Source organism: Acanthaster planci, linkage group LG18 (genome assembly GCF_054643075.1).
Source record: "Acanthaster planci isolate LZ-2023a linkage group LG18, COTS_SCS, whole genome shotgun sequence".
NCBI classification, from domain to species: Eukaryota; Metazoa; Echinodermata; class Asteroidea; order Valvatida; family Acanthasteridae; genus Acanthaster; species Acanthaster planci.
The window spans coordinates 9,664,550-9,682,788 of record NC_141794.1 but is presented as its reverse complement, the minus strand read 5'-3'; the positions used below and the strand labels follow the sequence as shown (position 1 = coordinate 9,682,788).

General features: G+C 40.5%; 2 protein-coding genes across 7 annotated transcripts in view; one reads left to right on the top strand and one right to left on the bottom strand.

Annotated features, from left to right (window-relative positions):
• The first annotated feature begins 3,341 nt into the window (after positions 1 to 3,341).
• Positions 3,342 to 9,254, top strand: LOC147796178 (uncharacterized). The gene is made up of 5 exons (XM_087148458.1): positions 3,342 to 3,569; positions 4,450 to 4,642; positions 4,764 to 4,966; positions 5,090 to 5,278; positions 5,737 to 9,254. Exons 1-5 carry the CDS (start codon positions 3,511 to 3,513, stop codon positions 8,177 to 8,179), a joined length of 3,087 nt encoding a protein of 1,028 aa, XP_087004584.1. The 5' UTR covers positions 3,342 to 3,510; the 3' UTR covers positions 8,180 to 9,254.
• A 1,999-nt stretch (positions 9,255 to 11,253) lies between these two features.
• The window catches only part of slc30a1 (solute carrier family 30 member 1), a 28,489-nt gene continuing 21,503 nt past the window's right edge, over positions 11,254 to 18,239 (bottom strand). For 5 of the 6 annotated variants that reach the window (XM_022252263.2, XM_022252266.2, XM_022252264.2 and 2 more), the window contains one exon: positions 11,254 to 17,999. In XM_022252263.2, coding sequence (XP_022107955.2) covers positions 17,949 to 17,999 — 51 coding nt within the window. In that variant the 3' untranslated portion in view covers positions 11,254 to 17,948. The remainder of the gene's footprint in view (positions 18,000 to 18,239) is intronic. The other variant, XR_015428249.1, reaches the window with a different exon arrangement.

Sequence of the window (18,239 nt, the reverse complement as noted above, 5' to 3'; positions counted from 1 at the left end):
TTATCAGACCAATGACGACGTCGATTCGTAACCACGTACACTAGCGTGTACTGCGCAACAATCAATCTAGTACTTAAAAAGTGCTCAAACATCTCGCCAAATGTTCAAACATTTCGTTTTTTTGTGGCAAATAAAGGACGTAATGCAAATAAAACTCCTCCTAACTTTAAGATATTAAAAACAGTTTGAAGACATTATACATGTATAGTACTAACGAAGTCATGTGTTAAAGACTTTGGCCACTCCGCGCTCGCAGAGGGCGTTCTTCAGTGTCATTGACATAGCATCAACAGAAATGTGCTCCAAGCCGGGAATTTTAATTAAACCCCAACATCGACGTGCAAGCCAACATCCTTGGAGTTTCTCTAGGGATCTGCCAAAATTACCTGTTGTGGAAATGAAAAATAATTTCATGGTACGCTCGCTCAGATCCGCATTTTCCAAGATAACTTATACTGGATTCAATGGCCAATTTCTTTAGAAGATACTTTATCCCGGGAACGCAGGTGGTAATTTGCTTTTGTACAAATATGCACGCCAACTGGATCCCGGAGGATGTAGGAATGCCATTTCCGGGTTAAAAAAATTACCATTTCTCATTCCGGCCTATTTGCCGGTTCAGGAGATCAAGTCCATTTCCCCTATATTCAATGTCAGGTATGTTTTAGGCTTCGTGTCAGACACTGCATTATGTAGTTGAAGTCCTACAATGCATGAACAGTATACTTTCCTGACTTTTGGTATTAACCAACCTGAAACCTAGACACCATTACTGCGGTGGTGACGGCATCCACTGATCTCCATTATAATGGAGATCAGTGATAGCATCACACTGAGGCTGCATCTAGATTGCATCAGTCTAGGTAGGCTCCGCCCCACTCCATTGTAGACACGCAGACACTGGGCCCCAGCGGAATTAAGAGAGAGTGTGAAGTTCCTAGCAACGGAGGCTCTTGTGGTGGACTCTGCACTTTGCTGGTTCAGGAAGGACACCGTGAAGCAGCAAAAGAGTTCATAGTACTTGAGTACTTGGGGTTAAAATCCAAGATGACTTGGGACGGGAAACCCAGACGTGGCATGCCATCGCCAAAGCAACAAGAATTCTCAGCTTCATCAAACGATTGTTTTTATTGTTTTTACATGAGTTCTTGAAAGGTGAAGAAAAAGTTTTATTTTACATTACTCCGGCCATACTTAGAATACATGGTGTTACAACATGGAACCCTAAAAATTGTCACCGGTCTGCAATTTAGACGGTCCAACTTGAACAAACGGCAGTGCATTTTGTTCATGGAGACTACTCGAGGAAAAGTAGTGGCACCTCACTTTTTGAGGTGGGAGGAGGCTATCGAATCACCGCCCCCCCCCCTTTTGTGGTGAGCAAAAAAATTAAAGCAGATTGTCAAGGATTTTTCAGACTAAAATGCATTCAGTGACACTTAAAGGAAAACAATTTGAAAAAGCCACAAATATGCCATTCTGGATACATGTACATGATGAGAGATGTTCATAAATATCATGAACATCGACCTATATATAGTCATATGGTGTCAACCCCCCCCCCCCCCCCGCTTTTCAAATTTCCATGGCTGGGCAGGTCATTCCCACCATTCCTCACCCCACCCCAATTTCCGGCACAAATTTACGCCACTGCTCTTGTCTACAGTATAGTAAATTCGACCATGTTTACCAAAAATACTAAGCTATACAACAGGTTGCACCGTGGCAGATCCGATACAGAAGGGAGCAAAATTATACAAACGATCTTCACCACTGGACAGACACGTATACTACTCCACGTATCAGTACATGTATGGAAATGCGTGCTACAGCCGGATGCGATAACGCCAAGATGAATACGTTGGGAGAGGAGATGACAGCAAAGAGAAAAATCTAAGGGTTCACATTACAGATACAGCAAAGCAAACATCAATGCAATGCTGAAACAGCGGAAAATGAGCAGTGGTTGTCTGAAAATCATCAAGAGAACATGTACTCACTTAGATAAGGAGAGCTTCTCCATTCTCTACACGGCATTTGATCTCATCTTTCATACTGTGTGTGTATTTAAGCATGGAACTCATATCAGAAGGTCAAGCTTAAAGAGTTTCAGCTAAAAGAGTTTCCACTTAAAGAGGATAAAGCGGAGGTTATAATGAAGTTGGTCCCAAGCCTCAGATACCAGTCGCATGATGAAACATTTAATGAGCTTCACCTGTACCCCTTTGAGATCAGGAAAATGAACAGTGGCGGAACTACAGAGGAGAGGGGCACTAGGACAGGTGTTCCCCAGCAGATGCCCGTGCTCCCCGTGTAACCCCCCCCTCCCGTTTGGAATGTGTGAATAATATCTCCGTTGAGTTTATATAGCTATGCTGCTGCGGCCTATATTCTTGTGATGCCCCCTTGAAAAGAATGTATTCACCCCCGGAGCGCCCCTGGACATTTAGCCCTTGTTCACCACTAAAAATCAGAAGAGATTTGATCAAGTCTTGAAGATACAACAGACCTGTTGTCCATGTCCCCCACAACGCCAAGAACCAGAAGCTACAATCCGAGCCATTCAAAAAACGGCTCGACGAGGGACTGAATAATCATAAGAAAGTGCTTCTCGCAGAGAGTTGTAGACAATGTGAAATAGACTTACAGATGAGGTGTGATAGTGAATGCAACGACAACCTACAGGTTTGGAGATTAGGAAAACCGGAAATACAATAGACTTGGGTGTTATCGTAGACTACTCCAACACTTTTCACCGGTGTTAAACATTTCGGTGTTATTTGGTGTTGCTTTTATCACCCCCAAGGCACTGTAACACTTATAGGGTGCAAATTAACACCTGCGGTGTTAAAGTAACATCCTATAGTGTGGTCATCTGATTACACCAACGTGTTGATTTTAACACCAGAGTTCTAGTGAATGTAATTCAAGACGTCAGTTTTGCACGATCTATTTTCTCTTGTGTATTTTACAAGTATATTTTGTCTCTTTTGCAGTTCTGATTTTGCCGCTGTCAGCGTCTCCTGCCTGTTGTATTCTAGTCGTGGCTAACCCTCGTCCCGTAGTCCCGCCAAATGCGCTGATACCAGCAATTTTCTACACTACTCTTGTGAAAGTGCGCCCTCTGCTGACACTCTCAGAAAGAATATCCCACAATTCAATGCGAAAAGTTTTCTTTCTCGAAACTTTTCACAAAGTGATTTAGCCAAGGCTGCCTTTTTCAACATAAAATAATGTCATCGGAAGCCAATTTATAGATAAAAATTAACAGTGGTATTGTACATTCCGTTCATCACAATTTGAGTTAGAATAATATTCTAATGAAAACAAATTTTATGAAGTTATGAAAGAGTACATTTTGGCCAGAGTTATGATTGTTACGTCACGCGTAGGTTGCTATGTTGCTCCTCCGCTATAAATTGAGCGCAAACCATGGAAACACCAGTTGTGTTTACGCTTTGCTTTGAGTGTGGACGCCTTATTTCTTCGTGAGAAATCACTTTATTGCGAATGCAATTTTGCCTGATTATCGCTGTACTTCTTTGGGCTTCAGTCACCGAGACTGAAAGGTAAGAACAGTCACATTGTTAGCCATGACAGGCCAAGGCCTATCGTTGTTGTTCCAGGCCTGCCTTAACAAAACAGAAAAGTGTCTCTGATATGTTTCAGCCATGCCTTTGCTCTCCACTACCTCACAGAACAAAATGAACAATATAAAGTAGCCCAGGTCTAGTGCCTAGCCCAGTGGATGTCATCCAAAATGCAATGCGTTGCGACTGATGTCTAGGATATTAATTCCTACTGCCACAGTAAAAATTGTTTTTCAACGTTTTTCCTCACATTTTTACCTGGTGGAGGCAGCTCAAATGTCATTCACAAATGCCTTGTAAGGCCTATCCCGAATTCCATAAATGCTGTGTTAAAATTACTGAATACGCTCGCGGATGACACACTTTGCAGGAAATTTAGTGCAATTCACGTTTTCCGTCTTGATTCGTGGACGATCTTCGCATTTTGTAGTTGTGCGCATTTGCTATGGAGTTGGGGGTGGTCGGTTGCTATGCATTTCACAGCCATATTTAGTAATTTGGATACAGCATTTATAGAATTACATGTAGGGATACAAGGCACTTGTGAATGACATTTCAGTTGCCTCCGCCCAGTAAAAATGTGAGAAAACTATTGAAAAAAAAACGTGCTATGATAAGAGGACTTTTATACCCTGGACGTTAGTTGTAGTGTAAATGAAGGCAACGTCCAACCTGTGCTAATCTCATGGCAAACAAACTATAGCCCAAGGAAACTAAATGAAACTAAAGCACCTTTGAGTTAATTGGAAAAGCTAAGCAATCACTTGCTGCTGTAGACCAATGTATTTTTATGTAGCCTTGATGGGTACATGTACATGTATATGCTGTCAAAACAAAAACAATCTACTTTCTTCTCTAGTTCCGTGACCCTGAGCACCATCCCGGGTCCCACCCAGGGTAGTCCTTCCACCTCTGCCCTGCCTGAAGACTGTCCGTCAACTGTTGACTTGTTTGACATCGTCTTCATCTCTGCAGTACCAATAGCTGCTGGCTTTGGACTGCTCCTGCTTTTGGCCTTTCTGCAAGATCTCAGACAAGCATGCAAGTACAAGGTAGGAATCATAGCATAGTAATGTTCGATTTGTTTCTCTCCCAACATTATTGCGAAGTTACCTTTCCATATATCTTTATTTCCTTTCCAAACAAAATGCATGGTTCCTTTCTTTGTCTCAGAGCAAACGTTCCAGCCCACCATCTCCCTGCCACATCCGGGGGAATAGGGCCAGAAAGGAACGCGCCTACGTCATTGACGTAGACTATGCTGGCCGTTCACGTTGGGGTTCATTCCTGCGTTGGTGTTCACTGCACAAATCACCAGGTGCAAACAAAAACCCACGTCTTGTGAGACTCCAAGGAACAATTGGCTTCAGCGACTGGTGAGTTGATTACTATATAAAGGCCAAAAAGTCACTTTCTTTCAAATGTGGTATTCTGTGGTGTGGTCTGTCTGAACAGCAACCCAACTTAATTCCTATTGTTGGTTGTACACTTTTCTGCAGGTTGTCTTTTGACCTGATTCTAGGGCAGAAATCAGAACAGAAGACTTTGACAACACCTCGCTCCTTCGGTAAGCTTGTCGCCGTGGAGACAAAATACCCATCAGTGGGTGATGACCTCAACTCCAGGCTGCTCTCATCTTCCAACATCAGAGCTCGCCTGCGAGGAATCATCAACAGGGCATGTGATATGTGAGTTCTTTGTTTTATTTGATGTTCCCTTCAAAAACAACAAATTGAAGCATTTTTTATCTGAGCATTTTGTGCCATTATAGGGATTCACCACGTCATTTGACCTTACAACCAGCGCATTAGTTGTGCTCAAGACACATTGCGACTCATTTGAATCCTGTTTGTTACAATAATGTTACATAAGCAACAAATTATGTGGCTAAAAGTATTTACAAATTTGTCATAACGACAAACCTTTGTCGTTTGACATTTCAATGAATTAGTTGGTCACACGATCTATGTAAGTGCTCTTAAATTTTGTGAAAATTTACTAAGCAGTGTTCATCAGTTGGGTTGCACGCAAACAGATAGATTGTAAAGTTTGAGCTTTCTCTCAAAATGTCAGGTTATTCAATAAAAGTGCAAAAATGATTGATTTTATTAGAATTAAAAAACACTAATTGTTTTCTCTTCTGCAGTGAGATCAAAAACATCCATGTCATGGATACCAAGACCCAGGATCATTACATTTCTGGCTTTGGTCCAAGCAGCGCTGGTATATCATCATCAGACCAAGGAATAACTTCCATCCTTCCACTGCTGCTCTACACCACTCAGCCTGCATCCAGGGTCAACTACATCGCTTATTACTTCAAGAATGGCTCTCTCTGGACCTCTGCCTTTACACCTTGGCATCAGGGGAACTTCACCGGATCCCGTCGCATCACCTGCTTGTTTACATGCATCAGTTACACCATGGTTGCAGTGCAGTTGATGTCAGAGCCACTTTTGCAGCCATCTCTGCAAGAGTTTGTAGTGGTCAGTCCCATGGGATTTGACATCACCATGGGTATGGTGATCAAGGCAGCGGGGGTTAGTGCTGTGCTTTTCCCTTTTCTCATTCTGATCGAATTACTTTGCCGCACTGCTCCGACCCTTCTGTCATCTTGTGGTCGACCTGCTGCATTTCCTGTGGAACAGAGCAAGAACTTGTTTGAGAATACTAGCGACAGTTCTCAGCTGAAGAAAGTTCAGTTTGCCTCAAGCCACTTCAGCAACAGTGATGGCTATACTGAGCATGTCAAAGACAAGTTCCCTCAAAAGTCAGTCAGTGCTCCAGAAATGCTGTGGCAGGGAACAAGACCAACTGACCAGAGTAACCAGCAACAGAACACCGATATGACATCTTTGTGCAACAACATTGCCAATCAGTGTGTCATCTCCAGTATCCCTTCTTGCATTGATATCAAACCAGACCTCAGCATCAACAGTGATTTGGCAACCAATATCTCCAAAAATGTTTGTGGAGATTCTAAACCTATAAGTGCTGCTGACCGGCTTGAATGCCATCACAAGTTAACTTGTCTTGACAAGTGTGCTGTTTGTCATCGGACCGCAGGGAGCAAATACTACGACCCAGGAGCTGGTTGTTCACAAGAAACTGCCTCGGTCAGATACAACATGTATAATCCTGAAGGCTTGTATCATCTTGGTTCTGCCAACTCCAGCTCCCGTTTTGATTCAGAGTGTAGCTCAACCTGTTCTCTGACTACCAAGACTAGTTTCTCCAGTTCTTCCATCAGTATTTCCAGTTTGGATTGTGAGGAGAGCATAAGCAGCACTCTGACCAATGTTACTCCCCTCACCAACAACTCCTGGTCTACAAGTGATCTCAGTGACTCTTCAACATCATCTTTGAGCTGCACTGATAGTGAGTTGGCAAGCATCACAGATTCATCTGTTACTTCATACCAATGGCCAGAGGATTATAATGTCCAAGAATCAAACAACGCTGTTGGTAGTTGGGATGAATGCTGCATTGCTCCATCTACACCACCTCTGAAGAAATTGTCAAGACAGCAACCTGACTCTATCACAAGAGCTACATCTATATCTGGCCTGTTGAAGAAAGAACACACGACACCTTACAAGCAGGAGACACATCAACACAGTCCAGTGACAGGTTCAGACTACATTGTGGACTTGCCCATAGAATTTGAAATGTCACAAGTGACTGTACAGAAAAGTATCAACCACAAGTCTTTCTTCTTCAGATTGAGGAAGTGGCTGAAAGGATTCTGCTCAAAGTCAAAGATGGAGAATGATGACAAGTACAAGGTGAAGGAAGCTGAAATGCTTGCTGTCATGAAGACTTATCTGACTCACATGCCAACTGTCCCGTCTGTTGACAGTGAGACCAACATAATTGCGGCTAATAACCATTGTGCAACAAGATCCACAGGCATCTTCTGTGAATCTATTTTCCTGACACCGAGTCAAGTGATCAAAAACCAGCTGGATACTCTAAGCTTTTCATCTTCAGGCAGCTGGAGCAGCACCCCATCAGCTCAAGAGGAAGCTGAGAGAAAGATGATTGGCCTCGACCACACAAATGAGAACAACAATAACGAAGTGAGCACCATTGAAATCAGACCTTGCGAGGAACCAACTACCAGACTGCCCGTCAGCACCAACTCTGACTCCGCTGTCGCCATGGATGGTATTCAATCTTCATCCACCTTGTCTACCTCGGATACAGATTCCTTGAGGAATGACATCATCATCAGTAAAGATTCCGCCAATGGGAAGCAAGACATATCTCAAGGGAACCAAAGTTTGTCTGAAATCAAGCCAACCGCATCCAGCAAGCACTGTGCCAGATCTTGCTTTTCAATTCTGGCAGCATTTGTCCAGATCTTCCTGATTATATCCTGTATATTTGCCACACTGTGGTCTGTGTCATCATTCCACGGTGCCTGCTGGCATACTTTGTGGGAATGGGTGACAACTTCTATCATCGCCATTGTCATCCAGGCTGTCATCTTGGACCCACTCAAGGCTGTTGTAGTGACTGTAATGAAAAGACGTAGTGACAAGAGAGCCAACACACTCATGGCCACTCCTCACTCACTGAGTCAGTAAACTACATGTGTAAATTGATTACCATCCATCACACACAGGTTTGAGCTTGAAAATGACCCGACACTTTTTATGTAGGATTTGTGAAATACAAAATGGCGGCAAATCAAGCTGAATCTGAAATTAATTTGCTTAAGCTGATATTCTCCTGTTATACATGGACGATTGTTGCATGTTGCACTTCAAATATTGGAGGATTTTCTGCAGGGGTGGTCATCATTCAGTTTTACCAATTTTTGGAGCAATTAGGTGAAGCAATGTGACATACACAAATATATTTTCATTGTGAAATGGTGACAGAAATGTAAAGAGAGGTATAAATTTGGAAAATCAAAAGGGAAGTTTGCATTCTTGTTTGTTTAGGAACCGGCGTTTCCTGTGTCATGGAAAGGCTTCTTGTATAATGGGAAGATTGATGCACTTTAAAGAGAAATAAGCCTCATAGAATGATAGAATATTTGAATTGATTCCTGTGTGGAGCTTCCAGAAGGAGATATTCACCCTCGTCTTTATTGTTGCTCGTGTCAATGGAAAACTCTAAACAGTGCTACATCTTTAAGTTGACAGTGATTATGGTTTGCATGACCAGCTTCATTTGTTTTCAAGGACAGTGTTTGTTATTAAAGAAAATCACATCGTTTACTGAATTTCATAAATGGATGAATTGGAAAATCTGTATTTTTTCACTTTTCAATGACCAGCAATCCAAATTATGTCACAAGTCAAATTTGAATGTTTCAAAATTAAAGATGTACTATTTTGTATTCAATTACTTCTATAATCAAGTCATCAGAAATTGAGGAAACTTGAACCTACCTACATTTTAAACTATCCCTATCAAAATCCTTATATGAATTAAACTGCTTTTTGAAAATAGTACTTATCATCAGAAAGTTATTTGAAAAACATTATTTGAAACCGAAACTTTTTAGGGAAAACTTCTGAATTTATATACTACCCCCAACCAAAACATTCCAGGACATGTTCAAGTTGCACATAGCTTTTGGAAAACTGTGAATTGGTATTACCTTGTAATCAGAGGGCTCAGGGCAGAAATAAACTTCATGGAAAAAACAAAGCATCCATCTTTTGTATTAACATTTGCTTGCTTTATCTGTTTTATAAATTCCAGGATAATTTCAAAACAGACAGAAGGGGGCACACGCCATGTACACCCCTTGCTCCGGATCTGTACTTACTGTGGTTTTATGCGTGCATTATTTGGGTCATGTAAATTCTCAAAATTAGACACTAGGATTAAGGTCGCTTATTGTCAGAACTAGTCACCTATCTCTAATAGTGGTTAATAACCAAGGCAAATAAAATTAAGTCCAAAAACTGTTCTGTAATTTTGTTCATTTGTTATACACTTCACAATGATAACTCACAAAAGACAACACAAATATTAAAAATAACTTCATTATACCTATCTGGCCCTACCCAAGAGTCAAATGGTAAAATCGAAGATCAAGATACACCCTCCGTTAATTACAGTTTGCCCGAAACTCATCTAACTCTCCAGTAAAATTGTATACCCCACTTATCAAGAATCTAATTCGGTTAGCTGTCAACAAGTTTTGATCAATTTAATTCAATGCGATTACATTTATCCAAATTTAAATTCAATTCCAGGCGCACCCTTATTTATCTACAACGATAATAATTATTTCACATGAATTATAACTTACATAATACTCCAAGGAAGGCTTTATATAAAATAATGAATTTAACTGACTTGATGGCTTTATCAATGGGGCTGTATAAATTCTGTGGGTCGATCACGCAGTTTCTACTTGACTCCACTTTAAATGGCCTCCCTCCATATCCACACGTCTACACAATTACATCTGCACGCGTTCCTCTTCCGTCAGGGCTCGGAACAGAACATCAAGCCAGACCATCAAGACCAGGGCCGTTCTCCAATACTCAACTTCGTCTTCATCTCGGGCTTCGTTTTTGAGACCAATCCCTGACTGTGGGCCTAAAATGTTTAAATTTAATTGAAGTTCTGTAATGTTTGGCTTGTTCACATCTTACTTGATGTTTTGTGACACTATCAGACGTACTATTGCGCTGACAACTTCAGTCAGGTAGTGAAAAAACAGTTTAAGCCTGAGACGGAGCCGAAGTCGCGTATTGGAGAACGGCCTACAGTACATCAAAAATCATCAAGGGCCTTCTGTGAATTCATCACGTTCAGTAAATTCTCAAAATATTAAGCTCTATCAATTAAACATGCAAATTCGCTCCTTTCAGACTTTTATATCACCAGTTAGTAACATTAATGTTGTTTCCACACACCCTTCAATGTAGTACTTATTTCCAACTTGGAACTCTCTTAATCAATTGATACAATTTCAGTTCAACATCTAGATAGAGCCATCACTTCTTATCAAGCCCAATTATTCAAAATGTTCACCAGTTATACTCCAATTAAATCGAACTCCTGATTCCATCCTTATTCCTGGTGCATCTCACAATAATAAATATGGTAAGGAAAGCAATATTTCTGTCATTCAATAGAAAATAATAAAATAATAAAATTCTTTAAGTTACGGTTGCTAGTCGATGTTGTTGACTTGTCTCCCTCAAACGAGCCAAGTAAAAATATAAAATTGATTCAAAATCTGCTAAAAACATAATCCTATAAAATAGCTGTAATTCTTCCAAGTCAGGTTGACTCAGAAGATCTCTCTTTGGACCTATACCTTGCCCAAAAGTCAAACAAAATTGCTGCAGCAGAGCACGTTGACAGCACAACCACTCACTCAGATACATGGGAGACAACTGCCCTGACTCTATTTTCAAACCGAACCTTCCATTAACTTACACCTCATTGGCTCATGCTTTTCAAACTTCACTGCACTACCACCCTCATTCAAACAAAAACTTGTGCATATACAATTATGTTCTTTACTGGAGTGTGTGTTTGAATGTGGGTTAGGGAAGATGCTCCCAAAAGTACGCGTGCTCAAGGTGTCTTTATTGTTTGACCAGTCAACCATGGCTCTGGCCCATTCATACAAGTATGTACAGTATCTAAAAGACTGAAAGGGAAAGACAGAAAAGAAACAGAATTATTCCCAGATACTCCGAGAGTGGTTTATTGTAACTCTTCATCCCACCCAGCCCCACTCCCATCGATTAACTGCCCCTTCTGTTTGCTTTAGGGCTTGAATTGATGTTTTCCCTTTTCAATGTGCGAGTTTGAAATTTCAGGGCACATTGAAATCTGGTCCTCTTCACTTTAGGATGAAACACAAGTTGCTGAGGGGGCCAATAATCATATCTGCATTTTGAACACAGAGAAAAAGAATAAATTCACTACCAGTGCATCAGCTGACACACAAACTATACTAGAGCAAATCTGGAAATTGGGAAATTTTGTACTTCAAGCTTCACATTTTCCCCTTCTAAACTAATTTGATACTCTCCATTATACTGATTGTATAGGTGATGTTTCATTACAGAGTAAAAACTGTCAAATTGTAATGTACACACTTGACTCAGGGAACTACACGTAGTCAGTAATAAATTAATAAATTAAACAAACAAAACAAATTACAGCATTGTTTTGCTGTATTTCTCAATTGGATACAATATCAGTATTACAAGTTTCTTTTACATGTATATATTTACATTTACACAACTGAATATTATTAGCTATCACTGTGTGCGAGTGGAACATGGAATAATGTCGAGGGTCTGTGTCCTGTACATCACTTGGCCGAAGTATACGGGACAGATGCACTACATTATTCTGTGTTTCACGAGCACGAGCATGATAATGAATTTATCTTCAAGCAAACTTGACACACAGTAATATATTAATATTTATGTATTTATTCGGAACAACTCCATCTTGGAGGTAATTAGAGGTAATTATTGGCATCAAAATAAAAAAGTATGAACAAATCGTTATTTTTCACAAGACATGTTAACTGCCACAGTTATTTAACTGTCAGAGTCATATTCAAGTTTGATCTTCATAACAGACTGATTTAAAGAGACACCATTACTTCGGTGGTGCAACTCACAAGTGCAGTTTTAACCTTGACGCAAGCATGCAATTTGAGTCACAACACCCCATTGGACAACAAGGCATTCAATGCACTCCTACCACACGATGCACCCAGGATTTGTCGGGAAGGGGTGGGGTGCTTGGACCAGCATTTAACCCCCAAATAGCCGATACTCAAGCCCCCCCTCCCCCACTGTCCCCAGTTGCACCACTGGGGACTGGGGTTTATTTACAGCTATTTCAGAGCCAGTAGTTTAGGATGTAGGTGAATATTGTATCTTTCTTTTTTTCAGAAAGGAAAAACCCTTCGAGGAGGAGTCCTCAAGGCCCCATGAGACCATGAACCCCTTCAAGGAGGGGTCCTCCAACCCCAGTGAGACCACAAACCCCTCCAAAGAAGGGTCCTCCAGCCCCCATGATGCCACAGAAGTCATGGCTTAATTAGGGGTGCCAGGTTATTTATTGAACTCTGGCCATTTGGCAAGTTTGCCAAGCTCCCCAGACAACTGGGAACATGAGCTGTATCGTGTACTTGCATGTGGGATATGCAATACACGCTACTAGTGGTGTACAATGGATTCAATGCATTCAAAATCAATATTGCCTATCAATGAACAAACAGGCCAAATAGATACATATGCAGATTGTACATTTGGAATTGTTTGATTGTCCAAGGCTTGGAATATAATGCTATATTCAATAGATGCAGTGACTGGACAATGCTTTTGAATGGTAGTATGTTAATGAAGATCTGAAGAGTATATAGTATCCTGATTTTTTTTTTTAGTATTCTTGAGCATTCAAATTTGAAATCCTCAGACTAAGCATGGGTGCATCCAAAAGTAGTGGCGGTAGCCAGCTAGCAATAACATATACCTATGGGATCCATTATCTACTGGCTGCCTCCATTTCCCATAGACACTGTGCATAATGTCAGCCGTAGCCAAGATTTTTGGGAGCAGCTACATATATGTAGTAACACCCATTTCAGGAAAGTTTTAACAAATAATGGGTACAGGTGTCATGAAAAAAAGAAAGCGAGATGTTGTTTCTTGAATTAACTAATTAATTTGGTTAAATGGTAACCATCATCAGCTTCACAATGATGTCCTCTTTCGTACGACACCAAGAAATCCAAATTTTGAACCAAACAGCCGTTTTGATGTTGAGTTTGTACTGTGCAGAGATGGCTTTTGTCAGAATTACGTTATGTTTGCTAAAATCTCCAAAATGCATGTTAACCACTTAAAAGCAATGAGAACACTCAAAGGGCAAAACATTGCATTGAAAGAAATGGGGGCCATGTTGAAGGACACTGGGATAAAGCTGTGGCAAGAATAAGCCCCCCCCCAACTGTGGTTGTCTTTGAATTAATGATTTTGGTAGTTTACTTAATGCTTGACGCTGTGCAAACCTATGATGCATCTGGTGCAAAGCCATTTCTGACACGGTCCGTTAAACCACTTTGTGCTCAGTCATGTGTGATGGAAATGTGGATTTCTTAATGTCATATGAAAGAAAATGCATACTGAAGCAGATTATATTTACCATTTATAAAAATAATTAGTCACATTCAAGAAACAGATAAATAAATCTTGGTTTCCTTTTGTGAGACACCTGGTATAGCATACATATACACCTTTTATACTGGTGTCCAATGGCCCATAAACATTCCTAACACCACATCAACTCCCCAGGGAGTATACACCCCACAGCTGCCATTTCAAGCCAAAATGGGATTTCAAGCTATTCATGATGACAGACAACTAAGGTGGAAAGGAGTCTCCTGACGACGGAGTCTCCTGTCCGAAACGTTGAGTTCCTCACGGTTCTTTTCAGAACCATACAGACTCACAAAAGAGATCGTATCCTTGCATGGTGCTACCGCAAGCTTTCCACAAGCCAAAACGGTTATCCAAACACAGTAACCCTCTCTGCACCCTCACAGGTACAGATTTATGGAGAGACATAAATTTATGGAGAGACAGTAAAGTGACTCGTCCAACATCACAAGATATCAGCTGTTGGATTTGAACCTCTGATGACCCTATGTTCAGGAGTTACTTACTCTAAGAACCACTTAGCCATGTGCTTCCAAATAGTGCAGTGGTTCGCTGCAGCTGTCTTTACATGACTGTGCAAAAAGTGGCCCTGAATGAGCCAGTTTGGTATTTAAACATCATTTAAATATCATTCGAGAATTAACAACCTGACATCATGCTGGCTTGACCAGGTTCGGTGAATGTGAGTTGCCACACGACCACACAAGACAGCCAGCCTCTTCTGCACATGCTGATATTTTCAAATTGACCACTGATGGACATCATTTTGAGCATGAGCTGTTGAAATACCACACACCAGCTCTTTCAAAGCTCAGTTTGTTATACGAGCGAAGCAAAACTTGATGAAGAAGTGGCTTATTCCATAACCAATCCCTCAACAAGTCAGAAGTAATTCCAATGAACTGTGATATGGCTGCAGTGAAATCCACCGCAGGTACTAGCAAATCCCTGGAAATTTGTCGGGGTCATTTCCAAGCCAAGCCACAAACTACAAATATTCAACTGAAGTGAAACTGCAGCAGTTGCTGACTGGTCTTGTGACTGGACTTATGGTGGAATTGACTATAAAGCCTTACGCTATGACAAAGGCATTCCTTTCTAACCTTGGGCAAATGTACTGGTAGTTACCTGTGAACTGACTAGCAATGAGACTTGTGGTGGGCTACACTACAAGAGTTAAATTACACGTATATCAACAACCAGCTGCGGATAATTCCACACAGTGGAAAAGTCAAGGATATGACCATATTAGTGTGCAAAGAAATACATGGATGGGGCAACAAGAGAAATAGGATATTCCAGATGCTCATTAAATTAAAAACACCTCAATTCCAACATGTCCTTGTATACACTACACAAAGAAATACTCTGACAAAAGCTACTGATTAATATGATCTGGATTAGTTTTCCTCCACTTAGGAAGCAAAATAAGCAAATAATCACTGAAAATTTCACTAAATTCATTGGCTCGTTCTTCTCTACAAAAAAATGTACAATTGCCATTGTGTGGCAGTATTCCGATTCACACGAATTCATTCAACCTGACGAATGAAAACCAATTAGAAAAATTACACAATTTCAATCATTTATTTCTAATTTCAGATAGAGTCACCGATCACAACACTGGTGTACATGCTCGCCCTAATGTCGGTTCATACTGCAGACGAAAGCAAATACAAAGTGAATTTGTCAGGAAACAGCACACATCACAGTGGAACTTTAATAGTAGACGTTATGAAATTCGCTTCGCTTTTGCGTGAAGTATGAACCGGGCTTTAAATGTTCAACCTGCCCCCCCCCCAAAATCAAGAAGTCTTCGGACAGTACGGCATGGATAAAGAGCTTTTGCCAAGGCACGTTTTGCCATGAAGACAGGTGCACACACTTATTATTACAGAGGCAAATCTAACTCAGATCACATTGACAAGCTAAATCATTACGAATGGGTCATTCCATGAGGTCGGGGCACAATTTGTGTCCTTGTTACGTGGGTAACTTTTACCACCGGTCATGACCTGTTGAGACATGACCTGTAGAGTAGGTCATTTACTCTGTAAAAATAACACACACCTTGCAAGCCTTGCAAGATGTACAACATTGTCAATTTGGAATCAACATACAAAGAAATAGCCGTTCATTTTTATGGAACCCATGTAACAATTGGCACCGTCACAAATTGTGCCCCAACCTCATGGAATGACTCAAACGCAAAGTTTAAACTTGTGTTCAGAAGAGATGGACATGGCTGGAAAAGTGCCACCATGTCACTTACAGGTACCAATGCTCTAACCCATTTTTTTACGGTACAAAGTAAATCTGGGCACAAGTTTCAAAATGTTGTTTCCTGGTAACAGCTTAGGGGATATATTTTTTAAATACAATGCAAAATAGTCCAAAAATATAAACCTTTGTAACAAATCACATCTTTAAAATGGTAGCCTACATGCATCTTAAATGAAGAGTTTAAGGGATATTACGCTTGTAATAGTATATGTGCTTGGCCAGTCTTAAATGTGTGTCTGGTTCGGGATAATGAACTTAACTAATGCCCTGAGCCACAGGTGAGGACATAATCAGCAGTCACTCTCTTCAGCCAGTTTAAGACTGACCAACCACATATTTACACCTACAAATATTTATTAAAACCCTATTAGTCCGAGTCAAAAGAAGTTAATATACAATAAATTTCAGAGGGATTTGTTCAGAATTCTACTAAAAGTACCAAATATGATTTGGTACTTTTTTATGGTTGAGCTTAGGTGATAAATGTGTTTCAAGTCAAGGTGAGGTACAGTGTAGATCCGTCTTTCCATGCAAACCTGTACCATCCCAACTAGGGGGGTGGCACCAAATGGAAAGCCTGGCTAAAGTTGAGAAAGTACTGCAGGTGTCATGGTGCTCACGTCTAGCTTCATTTTCATGCAATACCCTTGACCATAGGGGAGTCATTACCAATGCTGCAAATGAAACGGACCACATCGGTGACTGAACACAAACTCCCTTAGCATCTCTATGTGGAAATTGATCGGTCATGCACATGACCATGTACCCTATCTGGACGCTGTATATGTACTACTATGTAGTTTCACTGTTACCATTTGTTGCAGTCATATCTGTGAAATGCAAAGAACTGAATTTTCTTGTATTGTCAGGCCAGAAAGAAACACAAAAATAGACCAAGTTAGAGAAAAAGAAGTGTTCTTGAAGTATTGTTATGTCCCAAAGAAACACAAAAGATACAAATTAGAGAACCCAAAATAAAAACTACGAGTTCTACTTACCACACAATTAGGTAAGATATGTATATACACGTACATACTGTAATTTGTCCATAATCCTATGAACTTATTATTTCTTCATAAGCAAATGAAAGCATTTTAAAATCTTTCCATTTTTAATTTAATTTCTTTTAGTATAGGTATCTGTCTATATCAATTAAGCTTCAGCTGGTTGAAAATATTTTCCCTTATCAGAAAGCGCTTTCCAAATACTTTCACAAGGGTTTACACATCAAAATTTTTTACTTGGTAAAACTTCAGAAATATAGTCAAGGAAATATCGTGTATGATTGGACTGACCGTGAAGAGCAGCTTTCCTCTGGGATGCATTTGCATGCAAGCAAAATTGAGACGGGAAACACTACACTAATTGTGCCCTTTATGAGGAGGCAAACCTTTTGCTATTATTACAAACCAATGTCACAGGGCAGCCATATTGACCACACAATATCATTAAGGTTTTTCCTCAGAGAAAAAGAACAAATTTATCACTTCTTGTGAGAAAGTTAGCAAGTGTGAGTTTGCAAAAAAAGTGTGGCTTTTGAATTTGTCCACTGGGATTAGGGTTACTGATCAAGACATTTGTACACAAGTCTATGCAAATATTTCCAACTTTGAACAACGAACTGGTTTGGGGATTATGACTGTGACATTTAACGTGCCGAATCTTCCATGAATCATCCCCACAGTCTGCCAAGGAACTGGACAAGCCTATCGCCCTGTTTGCTGGAAGGGTAGTGAGCGTGTTGACACTTGTTGGATGTACAGCACAGTACGCATGGCACTCTTAACTTCCAATCACAAAACTTCTCAAGTCACAAACCACAAAGAGTACGGCTACAGTGGAGAGACCTTTCTTTGATGAGGGCTGTAAGCTGCAGGTCAAAGGCCAAAGGTTGAGGAAACTGGGGTCACACTGACAAATCCTGATCCATGGGATTGGATCCGAAGTTCATTGTGGTCTGTGCAAAGTATAAAACAGAGAGAGGAAAAACTTCAACGTAACATCATTAAGAGTCAATACATATTGTCAAGAAAAAGTTATAAAAAAAAGACTTAGAATAAGCCTTTTGCAAGTTAAACTTTGACCCAAATCTGGTACACTTGAGTTCTTTAAATTCACGTGAACAAACCAACTTGAATTCTCCTCCCTAAAATCACTGTTGCTATACCTTGTGATTCAGGGCAAGCTTTTGCTTAAT

What these genes read in the sequence shown, in the direction of transcription:
- LOC147796178 (XM_087148458.1), top strand. Translation starts at nt 3,511, where the DNA reads ATGCAATTTTGCCTGATTATCGCTGTACTTCTTTGGGCTTCAGTCACC. An exon ending in TCAGTCACCGAGACTGAAAG is followed by an intron (nt 3,570 to 4,449) that starts GTAAGAACAGTC and finishes TTTCTTCTCTAG; the next exon opens with TTCCGTGACCCTGAGCACCA. An exon ending in ATCAACAGGGCATGTGATAT is followed by an intron (nt 5,279 to 5,736) that starts GTGAGTTCTTTG and finishes TCTCTTCTGCAG; the next exon opens with TGAGATCAAAAACATCCATG.